Here is a 24,775-nt window from a genome sequence, read left to right as displayed (position 1 = left end):
CAGCGCAGCCCGGACCCCAATCCCAAACCCCAAACCCCAAATCCCAAACCCCAAATCCGGATCCCAGGCAGGAGTTCGAGGCGCAGCACAGCCCGGACCCCAGTCCTAAATCCCAAACCCCAAATCCGGATCCCAGGCAGGAGTTCGAGGCGCAGCACAGCCTGGACCCCAATCCCAAACCCCAAACCCCAAATCCCAAACCCCAAATCCGGATCCCAGGCAGGAGTTCGAGGCGCAGCGCAGCCCGGACCCCAATCCTAAACCCCAATCCCCAAGTCCCGATCCCAAACCCCAAATCCGGATCCCAGGCAGGAGTTCGAGGCGCAGCGCAGCCCGGACCCCAATCCCAAACCCCAAACCCCAAATCCGGATCCCAGGCAGGAGTTCGAGGCGCAGCGCAGCCCGGACCTGTCGCGGGACGTTTACCTGCAGGACGTTCACTGCGTCAGCTCCCTGTGCAAGGCCTACTGCCGCGAGCTGCCCAACCCCCTGCTCACCTACCAGCTCTACGACAAGTTCGCCGTGAGTCGCTGTCCCCAGATGTCCCCGAGTGTCCCCAAGGCGTCCCGCAGCGTCCCCCGTCACCGCGCTGTCCCCGCAGGACGCCGTGGCCATCCAGATGGAGGAGGCGCGGCTGGTGAAGATCAAGGAGGTGCTCAAGGAGCTGCCGGCGCCGCACTACAGGTGAAGGGGGGGGGTGGGGACATCCCCGCGGCCCCGGCGGTGTCCCCTGCCCGGGTGGCGCTGGCTGAGGTGTCGCCGGTGTGGCAGGACGCTGGAGTTCCTGATGCGCCACCTGCTGCGCATGGCCGCGCACAGCGGGCGCACCAACATGCACGCGCGGAACCTGGCCATCGTGTGGGCCCCCAACCTGCTGCGGTGAGGGTCACCTGTCGCTGTCACCTGTCGCTGTCAGCCCTGTCACCCTCAGCCCTGTCACCCTCAGTGCGGTCACTGCCAGTCCTGTCACCCTCAGCCCTGTCACTGTCACCTCTGTCACCCTCAGCTCCACCACCCTCCATCCCGAGGTGACCCTGCTGTCCTCCCACCCCGAGGTGACCCTGCTGTCGCTGCTGTCACCTCACCCTGAGGTGACCCTGCTGTCCCTCCACCCTGAGGTGACCCCGCTGTCCCCCACTATCCCCTCACCCCGAGGTGACCCCACTGTCCTTTGCTGTCCCTCCACCCTGAGGTGACCCCACTGTCGCTGCTGTCATCTCACCTCGAGGTGACCCCACTGTCCCCTTACCCCTACGTGACCTTGCTGTCCCCCCACTGTCCCCCACCCCGAGGTGACCCCGCTGTCCCCTTACCCTGAGGTGACCCTGCTGTCCCCCCACCCCGAGGTGACCCCACTGTCCCTCGTTGTCCCCTCACTCTGAGGTGACCCCGCTGTCCCCTCATCCTGAGGTGTCCCCGCTGTCCCTTCACCCCGAGGTGACCCCGCTGTCCCCCCACCCCCAGGTGACCCTGCTGTCCCCCACTATCTCCTCACCCCGAGGTGACCCCACTGTCCCTCGTTGTCCCCTCACCCTGAGGTGACCCCGCTGTCCCTCCACCCTGAGGTGACCCCGCTGTCCCTTCACCCCGAGGTGACCCTGCTGTCCCTCCACCCTGAGGTGACCCCGCTGTCCCCCCACCCCCGGGTGACCCTGCAGTCCCCCACTATCCCCCTCACCCCGAGGTGACCCCACTGTCCCTTGGTGTCCCTCCACCCTGAGGTGACCCTGCTGTCGCTGCTGTCATCTCACCTCGAGGTGACCCCCACTGTCCCCTCACCCCCACGTGACCCCGCTGTCCACGCTGTCCCCTCACCCTGAGGTGACCCCGCTGTCCCCTCACCCTGAGGTGACCCCGCTGTCCCCCCACCCTGAGGTGACCCCGCTGTCCCCCCACCCCCGGGTGACCCTGCTGTCCCCCACTATCCTCTCACCCCGAGGTGACCCCACTGTCCCTCGTTGTCCCCTCACCCTGAGGTGACCCCGCTGTCCCCCCACCCTGAGGTGACCCTGCTGTCCCCCACTATCCTCTCACCCCGAGGTGACCCCACTGTCCCTCGTTGTCCCCTCACCCTGAGGTGACCCCGCTGTCCCCCCACCCTGAGGTGACCCCGCTGTCCCCCCACCCCCAGGTGACCCTGCTGTCCCCCACTATCCTCTCACCCCGAGGTGACCCCACTGTCCCTCGTTGTCCCCTCACCCTGAGGTGACCCCGCTGTCCCCTCATCCTGAGGTGTCCCCGCTGTCCCTTCACCCCGAGGTGACCCTGCTGTCCCCGCTGTCCCCCCACCCTGAGGTGTCCCCGCTGTCCCCAGCTCGAGGGACATCGAGGCCTCGGGGTTCAACGGCACGGCGGCGTTCATGGAGGTGCGCGTGCAGTCCATCGTGGTGGAGTTCATCCTCACCCACGTGGAGCAGCTCTTCGGGGACGCGCCGCTCCGAGGTACGGGCACACCCCGTTTTTGGGGGTCTCCAGGTGGGGAATCCCCCTGACCTTGGCTGGGGGTCCCAAGGGGACATCGGAGGTCCCATGGGACATTGGCACCCCATTTTTGGGGGTCTCCAGGTGGGGAATTCACCCCATCATTCCCTGATCCCGGTGGGATGTTGATACCCTGGGGTTTTTTTTTTGGGGGGGTGGTCTCCAGGTGAGGAATCCCCCCTGATATTCCCTGGTCCTGGGGGGACATTGACACCACATTTTTGGGGGTCTCCAGGTGGGGAATCCCCCTGACCTTGGCTGGGGGTCCCAAGGGGACATCGGAGGTCCCATGGGACATTGGCACCCCATTTTGGGGGGTCTCCAGGGGGGGAATTCCCCCCCGACATTCCCTGATCTTGGGTGGGGGTCCCAAGGGGACATCGGGACCAAGGGGATCCCAGGGGACACTCATACCCCTTTTTCGGGGGGTCTCCAGGGTGGGACTCCCCCCATCATCGCTGATCCTGCCTGGGGGCCCCCAGGGGACACTGAGGACTCTGGGGTGACACTGTCACACCTTTTGGGGACTCAGGCCACTGAGGATTTTGGGGTGACACTGCCACACCTTTTGGGGACTCAGGACACTGAGGATTTTGGGGTGACACTGCCACATTTTGGGGTCTCAGGACACTGAGGATTTTGGGGTGACACTGTCACATTTTGGGGTCTCAGGACACTGAGGATTTTGGGGTGACCCTGTCACATTTTGGGGTCTCAGGACACTGAGGATTTTGGGGTGACACTGTCACATTTTGGGGTCTCAGGACACTGAGGATTTTGGGGTGACACTGTCACATTTTGGGGACTCAGGACACTGAGGGTCCCTGAGGTGACACTGTCACATTTTGGGGTCTCAGGACACTGAGGATTTTGGGGTGACACTGTCACATTTTGGGGTCTCAGGACACGGAGGATTTTGGGGTGACACTGTCACATTTTGGGGTCTCAGGACACTGAGGATTTTGGGGTGACACTGTCACAATTTGGGGTCTCAGGACACTGAGGGTCCCTCAGGTGACACTGTCACATTTTGGGGTCTCAGGACACTGAGGATTTTGGGGTGACACTGCCACACCTTTTGGGGACTCAGGACACTGAGGATTTTGGGGTGACACTGTCACATTTTGGGGTCTCAGGACACTGAGGATTTTGGGGTGACACTGTCACATTTTGGGGACTCAGGACACTGAGGATTTTGGGGTGACACTGTCACATTTTGGGGACTCAGGACACTGAGGATTTTGGGGTGACACTGTCACACCTTTTGGGGACTCAGGACACTGAGGGTCCCTGAGGTGACACTGTCACCTTTTGGGGACTCAGGACACGGAGGATTTTGGGGTGACACTGTCACATTTTGGGGCCCCAGGTGGGGACTGTCCCCGTGTCACTCCCTGCTCCTGCCCAGGGGGGCTTTGGGGAACACTGAGGTCCCTGAGGTGACACTGTCACATTTTGGGGTCTCAGGACACTGAGGATTTTGGGGTGACACTGTCACATTTTGGGGACTCAGGACACTGAGGATTTTGGGGTGACACTGTCACATTTTGGGGTCCCAGGTGGGGACTGTCCCCGTCGCTCGCTGCTCCTGCCCGGGGGCTCCCCCGCCCTGCACGTCCCGGCCGCGCTGAGCCAGGGCGATGGCCCCCCCCAGATGCGGCCCTACCACACCATCATCGAGCTCGGCGAGCACAGGTACGGCCGGGCCACCTGGGCACAGGTGACACCCCCACCCCACCCCGGGGACCCCCAAATCCTGGGCCTGGCTCAGGTGGTCCCAGCTCACTGTGACCCAGGTGGCCCCAGGTGTCCCTCTCAGGGTGTGCCCAGGTATACCCAGATGTGCCCCTAGGTGTGCCCAGGTGCCCCCAAGTGTATCCCAGGTGTATCCCAGGTGGCCCCAGATGTCCCCCAGGTGTGCTCAGATGTGTCCAGGTGAATCCCAGGTGCCCCCAGGTGTGCCCGTGTGCAACCTAGGTGCCCCCAGGTGTGCCCAGGTGTACTCCAGCTGTACTCCAGGTGTATCCAAGCCCCCCTAGGTGTGCCCAGGTGTATCCCAGGTGTATCCAGGTGTATCCCAGGTGTGCCCAGGTGTGTCCAGGTGCACCCAGGTGTGCCCAGGTGTGCCCAGGTGTGCCCAGGTGCACCCAGGTGTGCTCAGGTGTATACCAGGTGCCCCCAGGTGTGCCCAGGTGTGCCCAGGTGTACTCCAGCTGTACTCCAGGTGTATCCAAGCCCCCCTAGGTGTGCCCAGGTGTATCCCAGGTGTATCCCAGGTGTGCCCAGGTGTAACCTAGGTGCCCCCAGGTGTGCCCAGATGTATCCCAGGTGTATGTCAGGTGTGTCCAGGTGCACCCAGGTATGCCCAGGTGTATCCCAGGTGTGCCCAAGTGTATCCCAGGTGCCCCCAGGGGTGCCCAGGTGTACTCCAGCTGTACTCCAGGTGTATCCAAGCCCCCCTAAGTGTACCCAGGTGTACCCCAGGTGTGCCCAGGTGTAACCTAGGTGCCCCCAGGTGTGCCCAGGTGTACTCCAGCTGTACTCCAGGTGTATCCAAGCCCCCCTAAGTGTACCCAGGTGTACCCCAGGTGTATCCCAGGTGTATTCCAGGTGCCCCCAGGTGTGCCCAGGTGTACTCCAGCTGTACTCCAGGTGTATCCAAGCCCCCCTAGGTGTACCCAGGGGTACCCCAGGTGTGCCCAGGTATAACCTAGGTGCCCCCAGGTGTGCCCAGGTGCACCCAAGTGTGCCCAGGTGTATCCCAAGTGTCCCCACAGGAGCAAGGGCTCCCTCAAGGCCAAGAAGTGGAGATCCATCTTCAACCTGGGCCGCTCCGGGCACGAGGCCAAGCGGAAGCCGGGAAAGGCGGAGGAGAAAGGTGGGAATTCGGGGGGATCCCATGGACTGGGGGGGTTGCGTCCCCAAAGCCCCCCCAAATCCCCTTCTCCCACCCCATTCCCAGAAAAGTGCGGGAAGGTCACTCTGCGGCCGGCCAAGAGCATGGACTCGCTCAGCTCCGGCCCCTCCGGACCGTCCGGTAAGAGGGACCCTCTGACCCCTGGGGATTGTCCCTCTGTCCCTCAGGATTGTCCCTCTCTCCCTCGGGATTGTCCCTCTGTCCCTCAGGATTGTCCCTCTGTCCCCTCAGGATTGTCCCTCTGTCCCTCGGGATTGTCCCTCTGTCCCCCGGGATTGTCCCTCTGTCCCCTCGGGGTTGTCCCTCTGTCCCTCAGGATTGTCCCTCTGTCCCCTCGGATCCCCCCATACCCCGGGATCCCCCATACCCCGGGATCCCCCCCGTGCCCCGGAATCCCCCATACCCCGGGATCCCCCCGTTCCCCGGAATCCCCCATACCCCGGGATCCCCCCATACCCCGGGATCCCCCATACCCCGGGATCCCCCCCGTGCCCCGGGATCCCCCCGTGCCCCGGGCCCGCTCCGGACTCGCCCCTCCGCAGGCCCGGACGCCGCCCGGCTGCTGCCGAAGCTGTCGGTGAAGCTGCGGCCGCAGCGGCAGCTCAGCTCGGATGCGGCCCCCGCACCCCCGGAACCGCCCCCGGAGCTGGACGAGAGCCTGGAGGAGCCCCTGGAAGCGGCGGCCGAGAGCAGCACCAAGTCGGAGCCCACCACCCCAAAAGCTCCCCGGGCGGGGCCGGGGGTCTGCGGCCGCTCCCGCGCCGAGAAATGCGCGGGGCTCCACATCTCGGGCCCCTTCTCGGTCACCGTCCCCTTCCACATCACCTCCAACCTGTCCCGCCTCACCCGGGGGCTCCCGTGCCCCGCGCTGGAACGGGAACAGACCCCCGGCAGCGACCCCGAGCCCGCCCGGGACCCCCGGCCCCCCTCCGGTGAGACCCGGCGGTGGGAACACCGGGATCGGGGCAACACCGGGATCGGGGGAATAGGTGGGATAAGGCCGACACCGGGATTGGGGGGACAACGGGATCGAGTGGGGTGCCGGTACCCGACTGCTCCCGGCTCTCCCCGCAGAAGATGCGGAGCAGACCCGGCTCTCCCTGGAGCTCCGCGACTCCTTCGCCTTCCTGGACGGCCCCGAGACGTGGCTGGAAGGCGGCGGGGACGCGGAGGCGGCGGCGCAGAGCCCCGAGACCGGGGATGAGACCCCCAGGATCGAGGATGGGACCCCCGGGATCGAGGATGAGACCCCCAGGATCGAGGATGGGACCCCCGGGATCGAGGATGGGATCCCCGAGATCGAGGAATTGACCACCGGGATGGAGGATGGGACCGCCGGGATCGAGGATGGGACCCCCGGGATCCATGATGGGATCCCCAGGATCGAGGATGGGACCCCCGGGATCCATGATGGGATCCCCAGGATCGAGGATGGGACCCTCGGGATCGAAGATGGAACCCTCGGGATTGAAGACGGAACCCTCGGGATCGAAGATGGAACCCTCGGGATCGAGGACGGGTTCCTGGCCGTGGAGGAGGGGATGGAGAGCGGGTTCATGAACGTGAGCACCCGGCGGCATTCCCGGGATTTGGGACGGGTGGAGGCGGGAGGAGGGTTCGGGATGGGATGGGATGGGATGGGATGAGGATGGAATGAGATGGAATGGGATGGGATGGGATGGGATGGGGATGGGATGGGATGGGATGGAATGGGATGGGATGGGATGGGGATGGGATGGGATGGGATGGGATGGGATGGGATGGGATGGGATGGGATGGGATGGGGATGGGATGGGATGGGATGGGATGGGGATGGGATGGGATGAGGATGGGATGGGAAGGGATGGGATGGGATGGGATGGGATGGGATGGGATGGGATGGGATGGGATGGGATGGGATGCACAGGGGGACACAGTGACACCCACCCGCGGGGTCCCGGCCATGCCTGGGGGTCCCATCCGTGTCCCCCCCCGCAGCCAGGTGAGCACTGGGCGGAGCAGCCGGACAGTTACCTGTCCATCGAGGAGTGCACGGAGCAGGACATGTTCTTCCTGGCCCCCGGAGCCTCCGACCCCGACTCCGACTCGGACGAAATCTTCCTGAGCGCCCACGACGAGCTCAGCCCGCTGGGGACCCCCGTGGGACCCCCGGGCGAGGGGACAGCCCTGGAGACCCTGGAGAACCGAGAGATCTCAGTGATCCCAGAGACCCCAGAAATCCCAAAAGTCCTGGAGACCCCAGAGATCCTGGAGACTCCAGAGACCCCAGAAATCCCAAAAGTCCTGGAGACCCCAGAGACCCCAGAAATCCCAAAAGTCCTGGAGACCCCAGAGACCCCAGAAATCCCAAAAGTCCTGGAGACTCCAGAGACCCCAGAAATCCCAAAAGTCCTGGAGACCCTAGAGATCCTGGAGACTCCAGAGACCCCAGAAATCCCAAAAGTCCTGGAGACCCCAGAGATCCTGGAGACCCCAGAGACCCCAGAGATCTCAGAGACCCCAGAAATCCCAAAAGTCCCGGAGATCCCGGAGATTCTGACCCAAACACCCCCGGAAAAGGATGGTCCAGGAATGGGGGACCCCCCCCGGGACCCCCATGAGGAAGGGGGTGGAGGGGAGGGGGCTGCAGAGGGAGACCCCAGCCCCAGGACTGGGGTGTGGGGTGAGGGAGGGGGGTCCGGGGGTCCCGCTGGGAATGGGGGAGCGGACGGAGCTGGATCCCGGCCCCTCATCCCGGGGGAGGGGGATCCCCGGGATTTAGTGGGGTGTCCTCCAGCCCCGCCCCTGGCAGAGCCCCCCCGGGAGCCCCCCGAGCCCCCAGCCCCCGGGTCTGTTCCTGGGGTGGTCCCAGACGGGGTCGATGTCACCCCCGGGACCACCCCGACCTCTCCCCCTGCCCCGGCCCCTGGAGCTCCCCCCAAAAACCTGGAGCTGACCCAGGACGAGCCCCCCAAAAACCTGGAGACCCCCAGGCCCTCGGAGCTGATCCAAGATGAGTCCCCGAGACCCCCGAAATTGATCCGGGATGAGCCCCCCAAAATCCCGGAGCTGATCTGGGATGAGCCCCCCAAAATCCCGGAGCTGATCCGGGATGAGCCCCCCAAAATCCCGGAGCTGATCCGGGATGAGCCCCCCAAATCCCTGCAGCTCCCTGGACCCCTGGAGCCCCCCAAATCCCTGGAGGTGATTTGGGATGAGCCCCCCAGACCCCTGAAGCTGATCCAGGACGAGCCCCCCAGAGTCTCAGAGCCCCCCAAATCCCCGGAGAGCCCCAAACGCCCCGGGCTGATCCGGGATGAGCCCCCCAAATCCCTGGAGCCGATCCAGGACGAGCCCCCCGGATTCCCAGAGCCCCCCGGACCCCTGGAGCTGATCCTGGCTGAGCCCCCCAAATCCTGGGACACCCCCAGATCCCTGGAGCTGATCTGGGACGAATCCCCCAAATCCCGGGACCCCCCGGGACCCCCAAATCCGATCCGGGACGGGCGCCCCAAATCCCTGGAGCCAATCCTGGCTGAGCCCCCCAAATCCCGGGACCCCCCGGGACCCCCAAATCCGATCCGGGACGGGCGCCCCAAATCCCTGGGGCCGCTCCCGCCCCCCCCCGCGCAGCTCCCGCCGCCCCCTCCCCATTTTGGGGGCGCGGGTGCTGCTGGCCCGGGCCGTGCCCGTGGTGCCCCCCAAAACCCCACTTCGCCCACGCCCTCCCAGGACCCCCCCAAATCCCCCTGGAACCCCCCCAGATCTCACCGGGACCCCCCCAAATCCCCCTGGAACCCCCCCAGATCTCACCGGGACCCCCCCAAATCCCCCTGGGACCCATCGGGGCCCCCCCAAATCCCCTCAGAACCCCCCCAAATCGCTCTGGGATGCCCCCAAGTCCCCCCGGGACCCCCAGGGACCACCCCAGATCCCCCTGGGACCCCCCCAAATCCCCCCGGGACCCCCTGGCAGCCCTGGGGGGGGGCGAGCGCTGAGCGCGGGCAGGGCCCCCCCCCTCGAGCAGAGTGCAAATAAATAATGAGAAAAGGTAAATGAAATGATAATAATAAAAATAACGAGGTGAGAATTCCAGAGTCAGAGATGCTGGTGGGGTGTTGGTGTTTATTTACACACTTTAGATTTTATAGATTTTCTTTTCTTTTTTTTTTTTTTAATTTAAATTTTATTTTCTATTTTAAAATTTAATTTAATTTTAATTTTTTTTTTAAATTTTACTTTCTATTCTTCATTATTATTTTATTTTCAAATTTTCTTTCCTTTTTTATTTTGTTTTATTTAAAAAAAATTACTTTCTATTCTTCATTATTATTTTATTTTCAAATTTTCTTTCCTTTTTTATTTTGTTTTTTGATTCTTTTCCTTAACGCTGCTTTACATTTTATTGACTTATTTTGGTTTTTTATATTCTATAGTATAAGTTCATACTATTTACATAACGTAAATATCATTCATAGCAACACCATACAACAATATAAACTTTTATCATTCATTAAATAACACAAATGTATATATTTTGTTAATTATTTATGTGCTGATTGCGTTCTATACTTTTTATAACTTTTTGGGGTTTATTTCAGAGCTGGGTTGCCAAGCCCAACCCAAAACGACACAAATTTTTTACAATTTTTAATTAAGAGATTAATTATAAGTAATACCATTATATGCAAATATATGCAAATACACATTTTGAATAAAATTCATAATAACTGCGTAATTATAGCATGGACACATATTGTTTGATATCTACATACAAATAATATAAATATCATTTGAATAATTACACTTATTAATGTAAAGTCAGAGACCTACAGACAAATAATATAAATATAATTTAAAATAATTACACTTATTAATGCAAATGACATCTAATTAACAACTGACCTTTAACGAGGCCAAAAATTGGATTTTTCCGACTCCTGGAGGGGAAAATGGCAAAGATCAAACACCAAAAATGGCCTTTTTGAAGGGAAATTTGGACATCTGGGGACATTTGGGGACATTGGGGTTAAAGAACATGGGGACAATGGGACATTGGGGACATTGGGGTTAAAGAACATGGGGACAATGGGGACATTGGGGACATTGGGGACATTGGGGTTAAAGAACATTGGGGACATTGGGGACATTGGGGACATTGGGGACATTGGGGTTAAAGAACATGGGGACAATGGGACATTGGGGACATTGGGGACATTGGGGTTAAAGAACATGGGACAATGGGAACATTGGGGACACTGGGGACATTGGGATGCGGGAAATTGGGATGTGGGGACATGAGGTCATTTGGGGACAATGAGGACGTTGGAAAGGGGGACATTGAGACATGAGGACAAGGGGACACTGGGGGACACGGGGACATTGGGATGTGGGGACATTTGGGGACATTGGGACATTGGGTCATTGGGACGTGGGGACATTGGGACATGAGGACAAGGGGACGTTGGGGACCTTGGGACATTGGGAGAGGGAGATATTGGGACGTTGGGATGTGGGGATGGAGGACATGGGGACATTGGGATATGGGGACATTTGGGGACAGAGGGACATTGGGACATGGGGACATTGGGACGTGGGGACATTGGGACATGAGGACAAGGGGACGTTGGGGACCTTGGGACATTGGGAGAGGGAAATATTGGGACGTTGGGATGTGGGGATGAAGGACATGGGGACATTGGGATATGGGGACATTTGGGGACAGAGGGACAGGGAGACACGGGGACATTGGGAGATGAGGTCATCTGAGGACATAGGGACAGAAGGACATGGGAACATTGGGACGTGGGGACAAGGGGACATTTGGGACATTGGGGACTTGGGGACATTGGGACATGAGGACAAGGGGACGTTGGGGACATTGGGACATTGGGAGAGGGAGATATTGGGACATTGGGATGTGGGGATGGAGGACATGGGGACATTGGGATATGGGGACATGAGGACATTTGGGGACATTGGGACATGGGGACATGAGATAGTTTAGGGACATCGGGACAGGGAGACATGGGGACATTGGGATATGGGGACATTTGGGGACATGGGGATATTGGGACGTGGGGTCATTGGGATATGGGGACATTGGGACATGAGGACAAGGGGACATTGGGGACTTGGGGACACTGGGGACATTGGGAGAGAGAGATATTGGGACGTTGGGATGTGGGGATGGAGAACATGGGGACATTGGAACAGGGAGACACGGGGACATTGGGTTATGGGGACATTTGGGGACATGGGGACATTGGGACATGAGCACAAGGGGACATTGGGGACTTGGGGACACTGGGGACATGGGGACAGGGAGATATTGGGACGTTGGGATGTGGGGATGGAGGACATGGGGACATTGGGATATGGGGACATTTGGGGACCTTGGGACAGGGAGACACAGGGACATTGGGACAGGAGGTCATCTGGGGACATAGGGACAGAGGGACGTGGGGACATTGGGACATGAGGACAAGGGGACGTTGGGGACATTGGGACATTGGGAGAGGGAGATATTGGGACATTGGGATGTGGGGATGGAGGACATGGGGACATTGGGATATGGGGACATTTGGGGACATGGGGATATTGGGACGTGGGGTCATTGGGATGTGGGGACATTGGGACATGAGGACAAGGGGACATTGGGGACTTGGGGACACTGGGGACATTGGGAGAGAGAGATATTGGGACGTTGGGATGTGGGGATGGAGAACATGGGGACATTGGGATATGGGGACATTTGGGGAGAGAGGGACAGGGAGACACGGGGACATTGGGCAATGAGGTCATCTGGGGACATAGGGACAGAAGGACATGGGAACATTGGGACATGAGGACAAGGGGACGTTGGGGACATTGGGACGTGGGGACAAGGGGACATTGGGGACATTGGGACATTGGGAGAGGGAGATATTGGGACGTTGGGATGTGGGGATGGAGAACATGGGGACATTGGGATATGGGGACATGAGGACATTTGGGGACCTTGGGACAGGGAGACACAGGGACATTGGGACAGGAGGTCATCTGGGGACATAGGGACAGAGGGATGTGGGGACACTGGGACATGAGGACAAGGGGACATTGGGGACATTGGGACATTGGGAGAGGGAGATATTGGGACATTGGGATGTGGGTGTTATGGGGATGGAGGACATGGGGACATTGGGATATGGGGACATTTGGGGACAGAGGGATGTGGGGACATTGGGCTATGGGGACATTGGGACGTGGGGACATGAGATAGTTTAGGGACATCGGGACAGGGAGACACGGGGACATTGGGCCATGAGGTCATCTGGGGACACCGGGGCCATGGGGACACTGGGACACGGGGACAGGAGAACACGTGGCTGCGGGCACCGGGGCACACAGACACACAGGAGCACGAAGGCACAGGCACACGGGGACAGGGGGACACCGAGGGGACGCTGAGGCGACACAAGCCTAGCCACAAACCCCGGCCTTTGTTTACACCGCCGCCATCTTTGCCCCAACATGGCGGCGCCCACAGCGGCCTCACCGCGGGGGCGGCCCGGGCTCTCCGGGCGCATCCCCCAAACCCCTCCGGTACCGACGGGCCGGGCGGGGATCCCTCACCCTCAGGAGCGCCCGGCCCTGTCCCCACCGCCCCGCCGCGCCCCTCACCGAACGCCGCCCTCTTCCAACATGGCGCCGCCCTCACCCAAGATGGCGGCGGGGGCGGCGGAAGCGCCGCGCGCCTTCGCCGTCTAAGATGGCGCCGCGCGCGGCCCCGCGCGCTAAGATGGCGCCCGGCCGTGAGGGCGGCCGTGCCCGGCGCCAAGATGGCGGCGCGGCGCGGCGCCGGCGCGGCGCCCCGGCCCAAGATGGCGGCGCGAAGCCGGGCCGGGGCCGCGTGAGGGGGGAACTTCCGCCCGCGCCCAAGATGGCGGCGCGGCGGCGCCGTGCGCATGTGCGGGGCCCATGGCGAGACAAGGGGCCGAAGGCGCGCAGGGCCCGAGGCCGAGAGGTACCGGGGGAGGGGGGGGGGGGGGCCCGGCCGGCGAACCCCGCAGGGAACGGCGGCACCGCGACCCCGGCACGGCCCCGGCACCGGGAGGGGATGGAGGGGGGGGGGGGGGGGGGAAGCGGCCGCGCCCGCCGGGCCCGCGGGGAGGGGCGGGGGGGGGGGGCGGCGGGGGTGACCCCCCCCTCAGGCGCGCGCAGCGGGTTGTCACTGTCACCCCCCGGTGGCGTCCCCTCCCCCCGCTCGGTGGCGACCCCCCCCCCGCCGTGTGTCGGTGTCACCCCCTCTGCGTGTCGCCACCCCCCCCCACCCCACCCCACCCCCACTTTGTCGCCGTTTCGTGTCCCCCTCCCCCCCCCGCCGTGGACCCCCCCCCCGCCCCCAAACCCCACTTTGTCACCCGTTTTGTGTCGCCTCTCCCCCCCTCTGTCCCCCTCCCCGTGCGTGTGTCCCCGTTCTGTCGCTGTCACCCCTCACTTTGTCACCCCCCCTGCCCCTAGCCCCGTGTCACCCCCCCCCCCCTTCGTGTCACCCCCGCTCCGCCACTGTCACCCCCCCCCCTCTTTGTGTGTCCCCACTCTGTCACCCCCCCTCCGCTTTTGTCCCCCCCTCCACCTTGTGTCCCCCCCCCAGCTGTGTCGCTGTCACCCCCCCAGTCACTGTCACCCCCATCGTGTCCCCCCCTTCTCTGTCACCCCGCTGAATGTCCCCCCCTGGTTCTTGTCCCTGCGCGTGTGTCACTGTCACCCCCTCACCCCTGTCCCCCATCTGTCACCCCCCCCCCCCACAGTGACCCCCAACTTGTCACCCCGCCGGGGGAGGTGACAAGGGACAGTGCAGGTGACACTGGGGACACTGAGGCGGTCCCCGCCGGGGGGAGGTTATGGCCACCTTGGGGTGACCCCAAAGTGTCACCCTGGGGGAGCTGGTGGCTTTGGGGGCACGTTGTCACCTGGGGGGGGAAGGGGACACCTGGAGATGTGGCTGTGGTCACAGGTGGTGGCCGGTGGTCAGTCGTGGTGGCCCACATTGGTGGCTGGTCACAGTGGCCACTGTCCCATCATGGTGGCCACTGTCCCAGCATGGCCAGTGTCCAGTCACAGTGCCAGTGTCCCATGGTGGTGACCGGTGAGTGGTGACAGTGGTCGCTGTCCTGCTGTGGTGGCCACTGTCCCATGGTGGTGACCGGTGAGTGGTGACAGTGGTGGCCAGTGTCCCATGGTGGTGACCGGTGAGTGGTGACAGTGGTCATTGTCCTGCTGTGGTGGCCAGTGTCCCATGGTGGTGACCGGTGAGTGGTGACAGTGGTCGCTGTCCTGCTGTGGTGGCCACTGTCCCATGGTGGTGACAGTGGTCGCTGTCCTGCTGTGGTGGCCAGTGTCCCATGGTGGTGACCGGTGAGTGGTGACAGTGGTCGCTGTCCTGCTGTGGTGGCCACTGTCCCATGGTGGTGACAGTGGTCGCTGTCCTGCTGTGGTGGCCACTGTCCCATGGTGGTGACCGGTGAGTGGTGACAGTGGTCGCTGTCCTGCTGTGGTGGCCAGTGTCCCATGGTGGTGACCGGTGAGTGGTGACAGTGGTCACTGTCCTGCTGTGGTGGCCACTGTCCCATGGTGGTGACCGGTGAGTGGTGTCAGGCCACAGTGACCAGTGTCCCATCACGGTGGCCGTTTGTGGTGGCTGGTGGCCCATGGTGGTGGCCAGTGTCTGGTCAGGATGGCCAGTGTCCCATCCTGGTCCTGTCTCCATGTCCCCGTTCCTGTCCCCATCCCTCACCCCCTGTGACCCCATGTCCCCGTTCCTGTCCCCATCCCTGTGTTCCTGTCCTGTCCCTGACCCCTCTGTGTCCCTGTACCCGTACCTGTCCCTTGTCCCCATGTCCCTGTCCCCATCCCTGACCCCGCCTTGTCCCTGTGTCCCTGTCCCCATCTGTGTGGCCCTGTGCTGTCCCCATCCCCGTGTCCCTGTGTCCCAGTGTCCGTGACCCTGCTGTCTCTGACCCCACTGTCCCCATGTCCCACTGTCCCTGTGTCCCGGTGTCCCTGACCCCACTGTCTTGTGTCCCCATGTCCCTGACCCTGCTGTCCCCATGTCCCCGTGTCCCTGACCCCACTGTCCCCATGTCCCTGACTCTGCTGTCCCCATGTCCCCCTGTCCCCATGTCCTCCTGTCCCCGTGTCCCCCTGTCCCCATGTACCTGACCCCACTGTCCCCATGTCCCCGTGTCCCCATGTCCCCATGTCCCTGACCCCGCTGTCCCTGTGTCCTGGTGTCCCTGACCGCGCTGTCCCCGTGTCCCCGACCCCACTGTCCCCGTGTCCCCATGTCCCCATGTCCCTGACCCCGCTGTCCCTGTGTCCTGGTGTCCCTGACCGCGCTGTCCCCGTGTCCCCGACCCCACTGTCCCCGTGTCCCCGTGTCCCCGTGTCCCTGACCCCACTGTCCCCATGTCCCCGTGTCCCTGACCCCACTGCCCCATGTCCCCGTGTCCCCATGTCCCTGACCCCACTGTCCCTGTGTCCTGGTGTCCCTGACCGCGCTGTCCCCGTGTCCCCGACCCCACTGTCCCCGTGTCCCCATGTCCTTGTGTCCCTGACCCCGCTGTCCCCGTGTCCCTGACCCCGCTGTCCCCGTGTCCCCGTGTCCCTGACCCCACTGTCCCCGTGTCCCTGACCCCACTGTCCCCGTGTCCCCATGTCCCCGTGTCCCTGACCCCGCTGTCCCCGTGTCCCTGACCCCGCTGTCCCCGTGTCCCCGTGTCCCTGACCCCACTGTCCCCGTGTCCCTGACCCCACTGTCCCCGTGTCCCCATGTCCCCGTGTCCCTGACCCCGCTGTCCCCGCAGGGCTCTGAAGGCCGTGAGGCTGCTCCGCTCCTGCCCCGCTGATGCCCGAGGGAGCTGAGCCATGAAGGGGTGAGTGGGACCCCCAAAACTCACCTGGGACCCCCAAAACTCACCTGGGACCCCCAAAACCTGCAGTGGGACCCCCAAAACTCATCTGAGATCCCAAAATCTGACCTGGGACCCCAAAACCTTCTCTGGGACCCCAAACTCTCACCTGGTGTCCCTGAACTCTCACCTGGGACCCCCAGAACCTGCTCTGGGACCCCCAAAATCTGCTCTGGGAACCCCTCAAGATGACCTAGCACCCCCCCCAAAATGGCCCCAGCACCCCATCAAATCTGATCCAGGACCCCAAAACTTTGACCTGGGACCCCCTCCCAAAACTGCCCCAGGATCTCCAAATCTCATCTGGTACCCCCCAAAAACTGCCCCAAGATCCCCCCCAAATCTGATCTGGGACCCCAAAATGGCCCCAATACCCCCAAAACTTCCCCGTGGGTGGGATACATGAGGGGTGGGGTATTTGGGGGAGTCCCAGATTTGGGGTTTGGGGGTTTTGGGGGGCTCAGGGACCCCCCCTCACTGTTTTGTTCCCCCCCCCAGGCAGCAAAAAGCAGCTGAGACCGAGGAGGGGACGGTGCAGATCCAGGAAGGTGAGGGGGGACCCCAAAAATGGGGTTTGGGGGGGATTTGGGGAGGTTTTGGGGTCTTTGGGGGTGATTTGGGGTCTTTGTGGGGGGGGGATTTGAGGAGATTTGGGGTCTTTGGTGGGGGGATTGGGGAGGTTTTGTGTCCCCCCTAAACCGTGTCCCCCACCCCCAGTGTGGAGTGTCCCCTCCCCAATTTGGGGTGCCCCCCATCCTGTGTCCCTTCCCAGTTTGGGGTGCCCCCTCCCCAATTTTGGGTGTGTCCCTGCAATCATGGGTCTCCTCTCAGTTTGGGGTGCCCTCTCCTCAATCCATGTCCCTCTCCAATTTGAGGTTCCCCCTCCCCAGTTTGGGGTGCCCCTCCCAGTCCCATGTCCCCCCAGTTTGGGGTGCCCCCCGTCCCCAGTTTGGGGTTCCCCCTTCCCAGTTTGGGGTGCCCCCCGTCCCCAGTTTGGGGTTCCCCCTCCCCAGTTTGGGGTGACCCCCTCCCCAGTTTGGGGTTCCCCCGTCCCCAGTTTGGGGTGCCCCCTCCTAATTTGGGGAGCCCCCCCAGGCTCGGTGGCCACGGGCGAGGACCCCACGAGCGTGGCCATCGCCAGCATCCAATCGGCCGCCACCTTCCCCGACCCCGGCGTCAAGTACTGTGTTCAGGACCGAGGGCGGCGGCACGCAGGTACCGCACCTGGCACACCTGGGGGGGCTTGGGGGCACCTGGGATACACCTGGGCACACCTGGAGCACACCTGGGATACACCTGGGCACACCTGTGGGCACCTGGGCACACCTGGAGGGGCTTGGGGGCACTTAGGATACACCTGGGCACACCTGGAGCACACCTGGGATACACCTGGGCACACCTGTGGGCACCTGGGCACACCTGGAGGGGCTTGGGGGCACTTAGGATACACCTGGATACACCTGGGCACACCTGGGATACACCTGGGCACACCTGGAGCACACCGGGGATACACCTGGGCACACCTGTGGGCACCTGGGCACACCTGGAGGGGCTTGGGGGCACTTAGGATACACCTGGGCACACCTGGAGTACACCTGGGATACACCTGGGCACACCTGGAGGGGCTTGGGGGCACTTAGGATACACCTGGGATACACCTGGGCACACCTGGGGGGGGGGCTTGGAGGCACCTGGGGACACCTGGGAGGTACTTGGGGATTGGGGGCTTTGGTTCCACACCAACAGCAGGTGTGGCACACCTGGGGACACCTGGGGGACACTGTGGGGTGGCTCTGGGGAGGTTTCTGTGTCACACCTGTGTGAGGTGCCCCACCTGTGGCAGGTGATGTACCAGGTGATCCAGGTGGTGACAGCGGGTGGCTCTGGGGGGTCTCTGTGTCACACCTGTCTGATGTCCCACCTGTGCCAGGTGATCCAGGTGGTGACAGCGGGTGGCTCTGGGGGGTTTCTGTGTCACACCTGTCTGATGTCCCACCTGTGCCAGGTGATCCAGGTGGTGACAGTGGGTGGCTCTGGGGGTCTCTGTGTCACACCTGTCTGATGTCCCACCTGTGGCAGGTGATGTACCAGGTGATCCAGGTGGTGACAGCGGGTGGCTCTGGGGGTCTCTGTGTCACACCTGTCTGATGTCCCACCTGTGCCAGGTGATCCAGGTGGTGACAGCGGGTGGCTCTGGGGGTTTCTGTGTCACACCTGTCTGATGTCCCACCTGTGCCAGGTGATCCAGGTGGTGACAGCGGGTGGCTCTGGGGGGTTTCTGTGTCACACCTGTCTGATGTCCCACCTGTGCCAGGTGATCCAGGTGGTGACAGCGGGTGGCTCTGGGGGGTTTCTGTGTCACACCTGTCTGATGTCCCACCTGTGCCAGGTGATCCAGGTGGTGACAGCGGGTGGCTCTGGGGTCTCTGTGTCACACCTGTCTGATGTCCCACCTGTGCCAGGTGATCCAGGTGGTGACAGCGGGTGGCTCTGGGGGTCTCTGTGTCACACCTGTCTGATGTCCCACCTGTGCCAGGTGATCCAGGTGGTGACAGCGGGTGGCTCTGGGGGGTTTCTATGTCACACCTGTCTGATGTCCCACCTGTGCCAGGTGATGTACCGGGTGATCCAGGTGGCTGACGGGCAGCTGGACGCGCAGACCGAGGGCACCAGCGCCATCAGCGGCTACCCGGCCACACAGTCCATGACACAGGTGTGTCACCTGGCCACGCCCACTGCCACACCCACTGTCCCCATCCCACCTGTGCTCCACCCAGTCCATGGCCCAGGTGTGTTGTGGGGCCACACCCCACTGCCACGCTCCCTGTGTCTCCATGACACAGGTGTGTCACCTGGCCACACCCACTGCCACACCTCCCTGCCACACCCTGGGCCTCACCTGTGCCTAACCTAGTCCATGGCCCAGGTGTGTCACAGGGCCACACCCCCTTGTTCCTCACCTGTGTCACTTGTGCCCTACCCAGGTGGTCACACAGGTATGTCATGGGGCAGGGTGACACCTGTGTCCCACCTGTCTCACGTGTCCCTGTGTCCCTCACCTGTCCCACCTGTGTCCCACTTGTCCCACACCTGGCCCTCACCCGTCCCCCCATCCCTCACCTGTCTCACCTGTGTCCTTGCTGTCCCACCTGTCCCCTGTCTCTCACCTGTCCCACACCTGTCTCACCTGTCCACCTGTCCCTCACCTGTCCCTCACCTGTCCCCTGTCCCTCTCCTGTCTCACCTGTCCCACACCTGTCTCACCTGTGTCCCATCTGTCTGTCCCTCACCTGTCCCACACCTGTGTCACCTGTCCCTCACCTGTCCCACACCTGTGTCACCTGTCCCTCACCTGTCCCACACCTGTGTCACCTGTCCCTCCTGTCCCTCATGTGTCCCACGTGTCCCTCACCTGTCCCTCCTCACCTGTTCCCCCTTTCCCTCCTCACTTGTCCCCCCCCGTCCCTCACCTGTCTCACCTGTCGCACCTGCCGGCGCAGGCGGTGATCCAGGGCGCGTTCACGAGCGAGGACGCGGTGGAGACGGAGGCGGCTCCCACCGAGACGCACTACACCTACTTCCCCGCCGCGGGCGTGGCCGACGGCGCCGCCGCCACTGCCGCCACCGCCGCCACCGCCGTGGTCACCACGCAGAGCTCCGAGGCGCTGCTGGGGCCAGCCCACACCCACAGGTGAGCCCCACCGCCCCAGGTGAGCGCCTGACCTGAACTGGGGCTCACCTGGGCCAGGCTGGGGGCACCTGGGTTGGGCTGGGACTCACCTGGAAGGGTCTGGGGACACCTGGATGGGTTTGGGACTCACCTGGATGGGTCTGGGGAAACCTGGATGGGTTTGGGACTCACCTGGATGGGTTTGGGGACACCTGGATGGGTTTGGGACTCACCTGGATGGGTTTGGGGACACCTGGATGGGTTTGGGGACAGCTGGATGGGTTTGGGTCTCACCTGCATGGGTTTGGGGGCACCTGGATGGGTTTGGGACACCTGGATGGGTTTGGGACTCACCTGGATGGGTCTGGGGACACCTGGATGGGTTTGGGACTCACCTGGATGGGTTTGGGGACACCTGGATGGGTTTGGGACTCACTTGGATGGCTTTGGGGACACCTGGATGGGTTTGGGACAGCTGGATGGGTTTGGGTCTCACCTGCATGGGTTTGGGGACACCTGGATGGGTTTAGGACTCACCTGGATGGGTTTGATACTCACCTGGATGGGTTTGGGGACACCTGGGTTGGGTTGGGACTCACCTGCATGGGTTTGAGGGCACCTGGAATGGGTTGGGACTCACCTGGATGGGTTTGGGGACACCTGGGTTGATATGGGGCTCACCTGGATGGGTTTGGTGTCACCTGGGTGTGTTTGGGGGCACCTGGGTTGGGTTGGGACTCACCTGGGTGGATGCATTTGGGGTCTCACCTGTGGGATTGGGCTCTCACCTGTGGCTCTGGCTCCAGGGCAGTTTTTCGTGATGATGTCACCACAGGAGGTGCTCCCGGGGGGGGCCCAGCGCTCCATCGCCCCCCGCGCACACCCCTACTCCCCGTGAGTACCTGGGCACACCTGGGGCACACCTGGACAGACCCAGGTACACCTGGGGCACACCCAAAGACACCTGGGCACACCTGGGACATAATTGGACTCCACCCTGACACACCCAAACACACCTGGGATGCACCCAAAGACACCTGGGCACACCTGGGACACACCTGGACACATTCAAACACACCTGGACACACCCCAACACACCTGGGACACACCTGGACACATTCAAACACACCCCAACACACCTGGGACACACCTGGGACACACCCCGACACACCTGGGACACACCCCAACACACCCAAACACACCTGGACACATTCAAACACACCTGGACACACCCCAACACACCTGGGACACACCCAAACACACCTGGGACACACCTGGGACACACCCCGACACACCTGTGCCCACCTGTGCCCCTCCCCAGGAAGTCGGAGGCTCCCCGAGCCACGCGGGACGAGAAGCGCCGGGCACAGCACAACGAAGGTACCGGGGCGGCGCCCCGATCCCAAAGGGGCGCCCCCATCCCACGGCTCATCCCGGAGACCACCCTCATTCCCACGGGCCACCCCAATTCCCAGTGGCCCCAATCCCCGTTCCCGTTCCTTGTTCCCAATCCTGTTCCTAATCCCATTCCCTGTCCCGATTCCCAATCCTGTTCCCATTCCTTGTTCCCAATCCCAATCCCGTTCCCCGTTTCTGTTCCCAATCCCCCTTCCCAATCCCCGTTCCCAGTCCCCATTCCCAATCCCAATCCCATTCCCCATTCCAGTTCCCAGTCCCCGTTGCCGTTCGCAATGCCATTCCCCGTCCCAATCCCATTCCCAGTCCCGTTCCCCATTCCCAATCCCCGTTCCCAATCCCCATTCCCAGTCCCCATTCCCATTCCCCATTCCCAATCCCAATCCCGTTCCCAGTCCCCGTTCCCGTTCACAATGCCATTCCCCATTCCCAATCCCCGTTCCCAACCCTGTTCCCATTCCCAATCCCATTCCCAGTCCCATTCCCCATTCCCAACCCCTGTTCCCAATCCCAGTCCCATTCCCCTTTCGCAATCCCATTCTCCATTCCCAATCCCAATCCCTGTTCCCATTCCCCGTTCCCATTCCCCGTTCCCAACCCCCATTCCCAGTCCTGTTCCCAACCCCATTCCCAATCCCATTCCCAATCCCGTTCCCGTTCCCAATCCCGTTCCCGTTCCAAATCCCGTTCCCAATCCGATCCCATTCCCAATCCCCATTCCCAGCCCCGTTCCCAACCCCGTTCCCGTTCCCGTTCAGTGGAGCGCCGGCGCCGGGACAAGATCAACAACTGGATCGTGCAGCTGTCCAAGATCATCCCGACTGCTCCATGGAGAACACCAAATCCGGACAGGTCGGGCTGCGGGATTTGGGATTTGGAGTTTGGGGTGCGAGATTTAGGGTTTGGAGTTTGGGGTTTGGGGTGCCAGATTTGGGATTTGGAGTTTGGGGTGCCGGATTTGGGATTTGGGGTGTGGGGTGCAGGGTTTGGGGTTTGGGTGGAGGATTTGGGGTTTGGGTTGCAGGATTTGGGATTTGAAGTTTGGGGTGCGAGATTTGGGTTTGGGTGCAGGATTTGGGATTTGGGGTGTGGGGTTTGGGGTGCAGGATTTGGAGTTTGGAGTTTGGGGTGTGTGGTGCAGGGTTTGGGGTTTGGGGATTGGGGTTTGGGGTGCGTGGTGCAGGGTTTGGGGTGCAGGATTTGGGATTTGGGGTTTGGGTTTTGGGGTTTGGGGGGCGTGGTGCAGGGTTTGGGGTGTGGGGTTTGGGTGCAGGGTTTGGGGTTTGGGGTGCAGGGTTTGGGGTGTGGGGTGCAGGATTTGGGATTTGGGGTGCGGGTTTGGGGTTTGGGGTGCAGGGTTTGCGGTTTGGGGTGTGGGATTGGTCCGTGACCCCAGATCCCGACCCGCAGAGCAAGGGCGGGATCCTGTCCAAGGCCTGCGACTACATCCAGGAGCTGCGGCAGAGCAACCTGCGGCTGAGCGAGGAGCTGCAGGGCCTGGACCAGCTGCAGATGGACAACGAGGTGCTGCGCCAGCAGGTGGGACTGGGAGCACTGGGAGGGACTGGGAATGGGGCTGGGATGGGATTGGGGTCACTGGGATGGGATTGGGGTCACTGGGATGGGGTTGGGGTCATTGGGATGGGATTGGGATCAATGGGATCAATGGGCCTGGATCAGTTGCAGATGGACAATGAGGTGCTGTCCCAGCAGGTGGGACTGGGACCACTGGGAGGGACTGGGAATGGGGTTGGGGTGGGATTGGGGTTGTGGGAATGGGGCTGGGATGGGGTTGGGATCAATGGGTGGGGCTGAGGTCATTGGGATGGGGTTGGGATCAATGGGGTCAGGGGCTGGATCAGATGGACAAGGAGGTGCTGTTCCAGCAGGTGGGACTGGGGGAACTGGGAGGGACTGGGAATGGGGCTGGGGTGGGATTGAGGTCATTAGGATGGGGTTGGGGTCACTGGGATGGGGTTGGGGTCACTGGGATGGGATTGGGGTCATTGGGATGGGGTTGGGGTCATTGGGATGGGATTGGGTCATTGGGATGGGGTTGGGGTCATTGGGATGGGATTGGGGTCAATGGGATCAATGGGCCTGGACCAGCTGCAGATGGACAATGAGGTGCTGTTCCAGCAGGTGGGACTGGGAGCACTGGGAGGGACTGGGAATGGGGTTGGGAATGGGATTGAGGTCATTGGGATGGGATTGAGGTCACTGGGATGGGGTTGGGGTCATAGGGATGGGATTGGGGTCATTGGGATGGGGTTGGGATCAATGGGATGGGGTTGGGATCAATGGGATGGGGTTGGGATAAATGGGATGGGATTGGGATCAATGGGATTGGGATTGGGGTCATTGGGATGGGATTGGGGTCATTGGGATGGGGTTGGGGTCAATGGGATGGGGTTGGGGTCATTGGGATGGGATTGGGATCAATGGGATTGGGATTGGGGTCATTTGGATGGGGTGGGATCAATGGGATTGGGATTGGGGTCATTGGGATGGGGTTGGGGTCAATGGGATTGGGATTGGGATTGGGGTCATTGGGATGGGGTTGGGATCAATGGGATTGGGATTGGGGTCATTGGGATGGGGTTGGGGTCAATGGGATTGGGATTGGGATCAATGGGATCAATGGGATCAATGGGATCCATGGGCCTGGATCAGCTGCAGATGGACAAGGAGGTGCTGTCCCAGCAGGTGGGACTGGGAGCACTGGGAGGGACTGGGAATGGGACTAGAGTGCGTTGGGAGGATATTTTGGGGTCCTGAGTGATATTTTGGGGTCGCTGGGGGATATTTTGGGGTGTCTGACCCCCAAAACCCCCTCGAGATCCCCAAAATCCAGGTGGAGGAGCTGAAGAGCAAGAACGTGCTGGTTTGGGTTACTGGGCTGTACTGGGGGCACTGGGAGTGCACTGGGGGATGTTTTGGGGTGCAGGGGATATTTTGGGGTGGAGGGAGATATTTTGGGGTCGCTGGGGGATATTTTGGGGTGTCTGACCCCAAAACCCCCTCGAGATCCCCCAGAATCCAGGTGGAGGAGCTGAAGAGCAAGAACGTGCTGGTTTGGGTTACTGGGCTGTACTGGGGGCACTGGGAGTGCACTGGGGGATGTTTTGGGGTGCAGGGGGATATTTTGGGGTGGAGGGAGATATTTTGGGGTCCCTGGGGGATATTTTGGGGTGTCTGACCCCCCCCCAAACACAGGTGGAGGAGCTGAAGAACAAGAACCTGCTGCTGCGGGCGCAGCTGCGCCAGCACGGGCTGGAGATCGTCATCAAGAACGACACCCACTGACCCCCAAAACCCCAAACGCACCCCAAAACCCACCCCCCACACCCCAAACCCCCC

The 24,775-nt window shown here is 61.9% G+C and overlaps 2 protein-coding genes across 2 annotated transcripts; both read left to right on the top strand.

Annotated features, from left to right (window-relative positions):
- The first annotated feature begins 387 nt into the window (after window positions 1-387).
- On the top strand, window positions 388-9,375 carry LOC137466476 (rho GTPase-activating protein 30-like). Its single transcript, XM_068178204.1, has 11 exons — window positions 388-522; window positions 602-684; window positions 772-879; window positions 2,315-2,442; window positions 4,041-4,176; window positions 5,259-5,359; window positions 5,444-5,518; window positions 5,941-6,330; window positions 6,473-6,960; window positions 7,376-9,099; window positions 9,309-9,375. Exons 2-11 carry the CDS (start codon window positions 620-622, stop codon window positions 9,373-9,375), a joined length of 3,282 nt encoding a protein of 1,093 aa, XP_068034305.1. The 5' UTR covers window positions 388-522; window positions 602-619.
- Window positions 9,376-13,308: 3,933 nt separating this feature from the next.
- On the top strand, window positions 13,309-24,775 carry LOC137466477 (upstream stimulatory factor 1-like). The gene is given in 14 exon segments (XM_068178205.1): window positions 13,309-13,382; window positions 16,225-16,293; window positions 16,828-16,877; window positions 17,425-17,513; window positions 17,515-17,544; window positions 18,941-19,042; window positions 19,830-20,000; window positions 20,002-20,020; window positions 20,806-20,893; window positions 21,321-21,379; window positions 22,174-22,227; window positions 22,230-22,267; window positions 22,826-22,954; window positions 24,632-24,775. Coding segments are annotated over 14 exon segments (1,047 nt in total). The 5' UTR covers window positions 13,309-13,323; the 3' UTR covers window positions 24,722-24,775.

Source organism: Anomalospiza imberbis, unplaced genomic scaffold (genome assembly GCF_031753505.1).
Source record: "Anomalospiza imberbis isolate Cuckoo-Finch-1a 21T00152 unplaced genomic scaffold, ASM3175350v1 scaffold_226, whole genome shotgun sequence".
Lineage (NCBI taxonomy): Eukaryota > Metazoa > Chordata > Aves > Passeriformes > Viduidae > Anomalospiza > Anomalospiza imberbis.
Note: the sequence above shows the minus strand (reverse complement) of the source record. Positions and strands in the feature narration are given on the sequence as shown.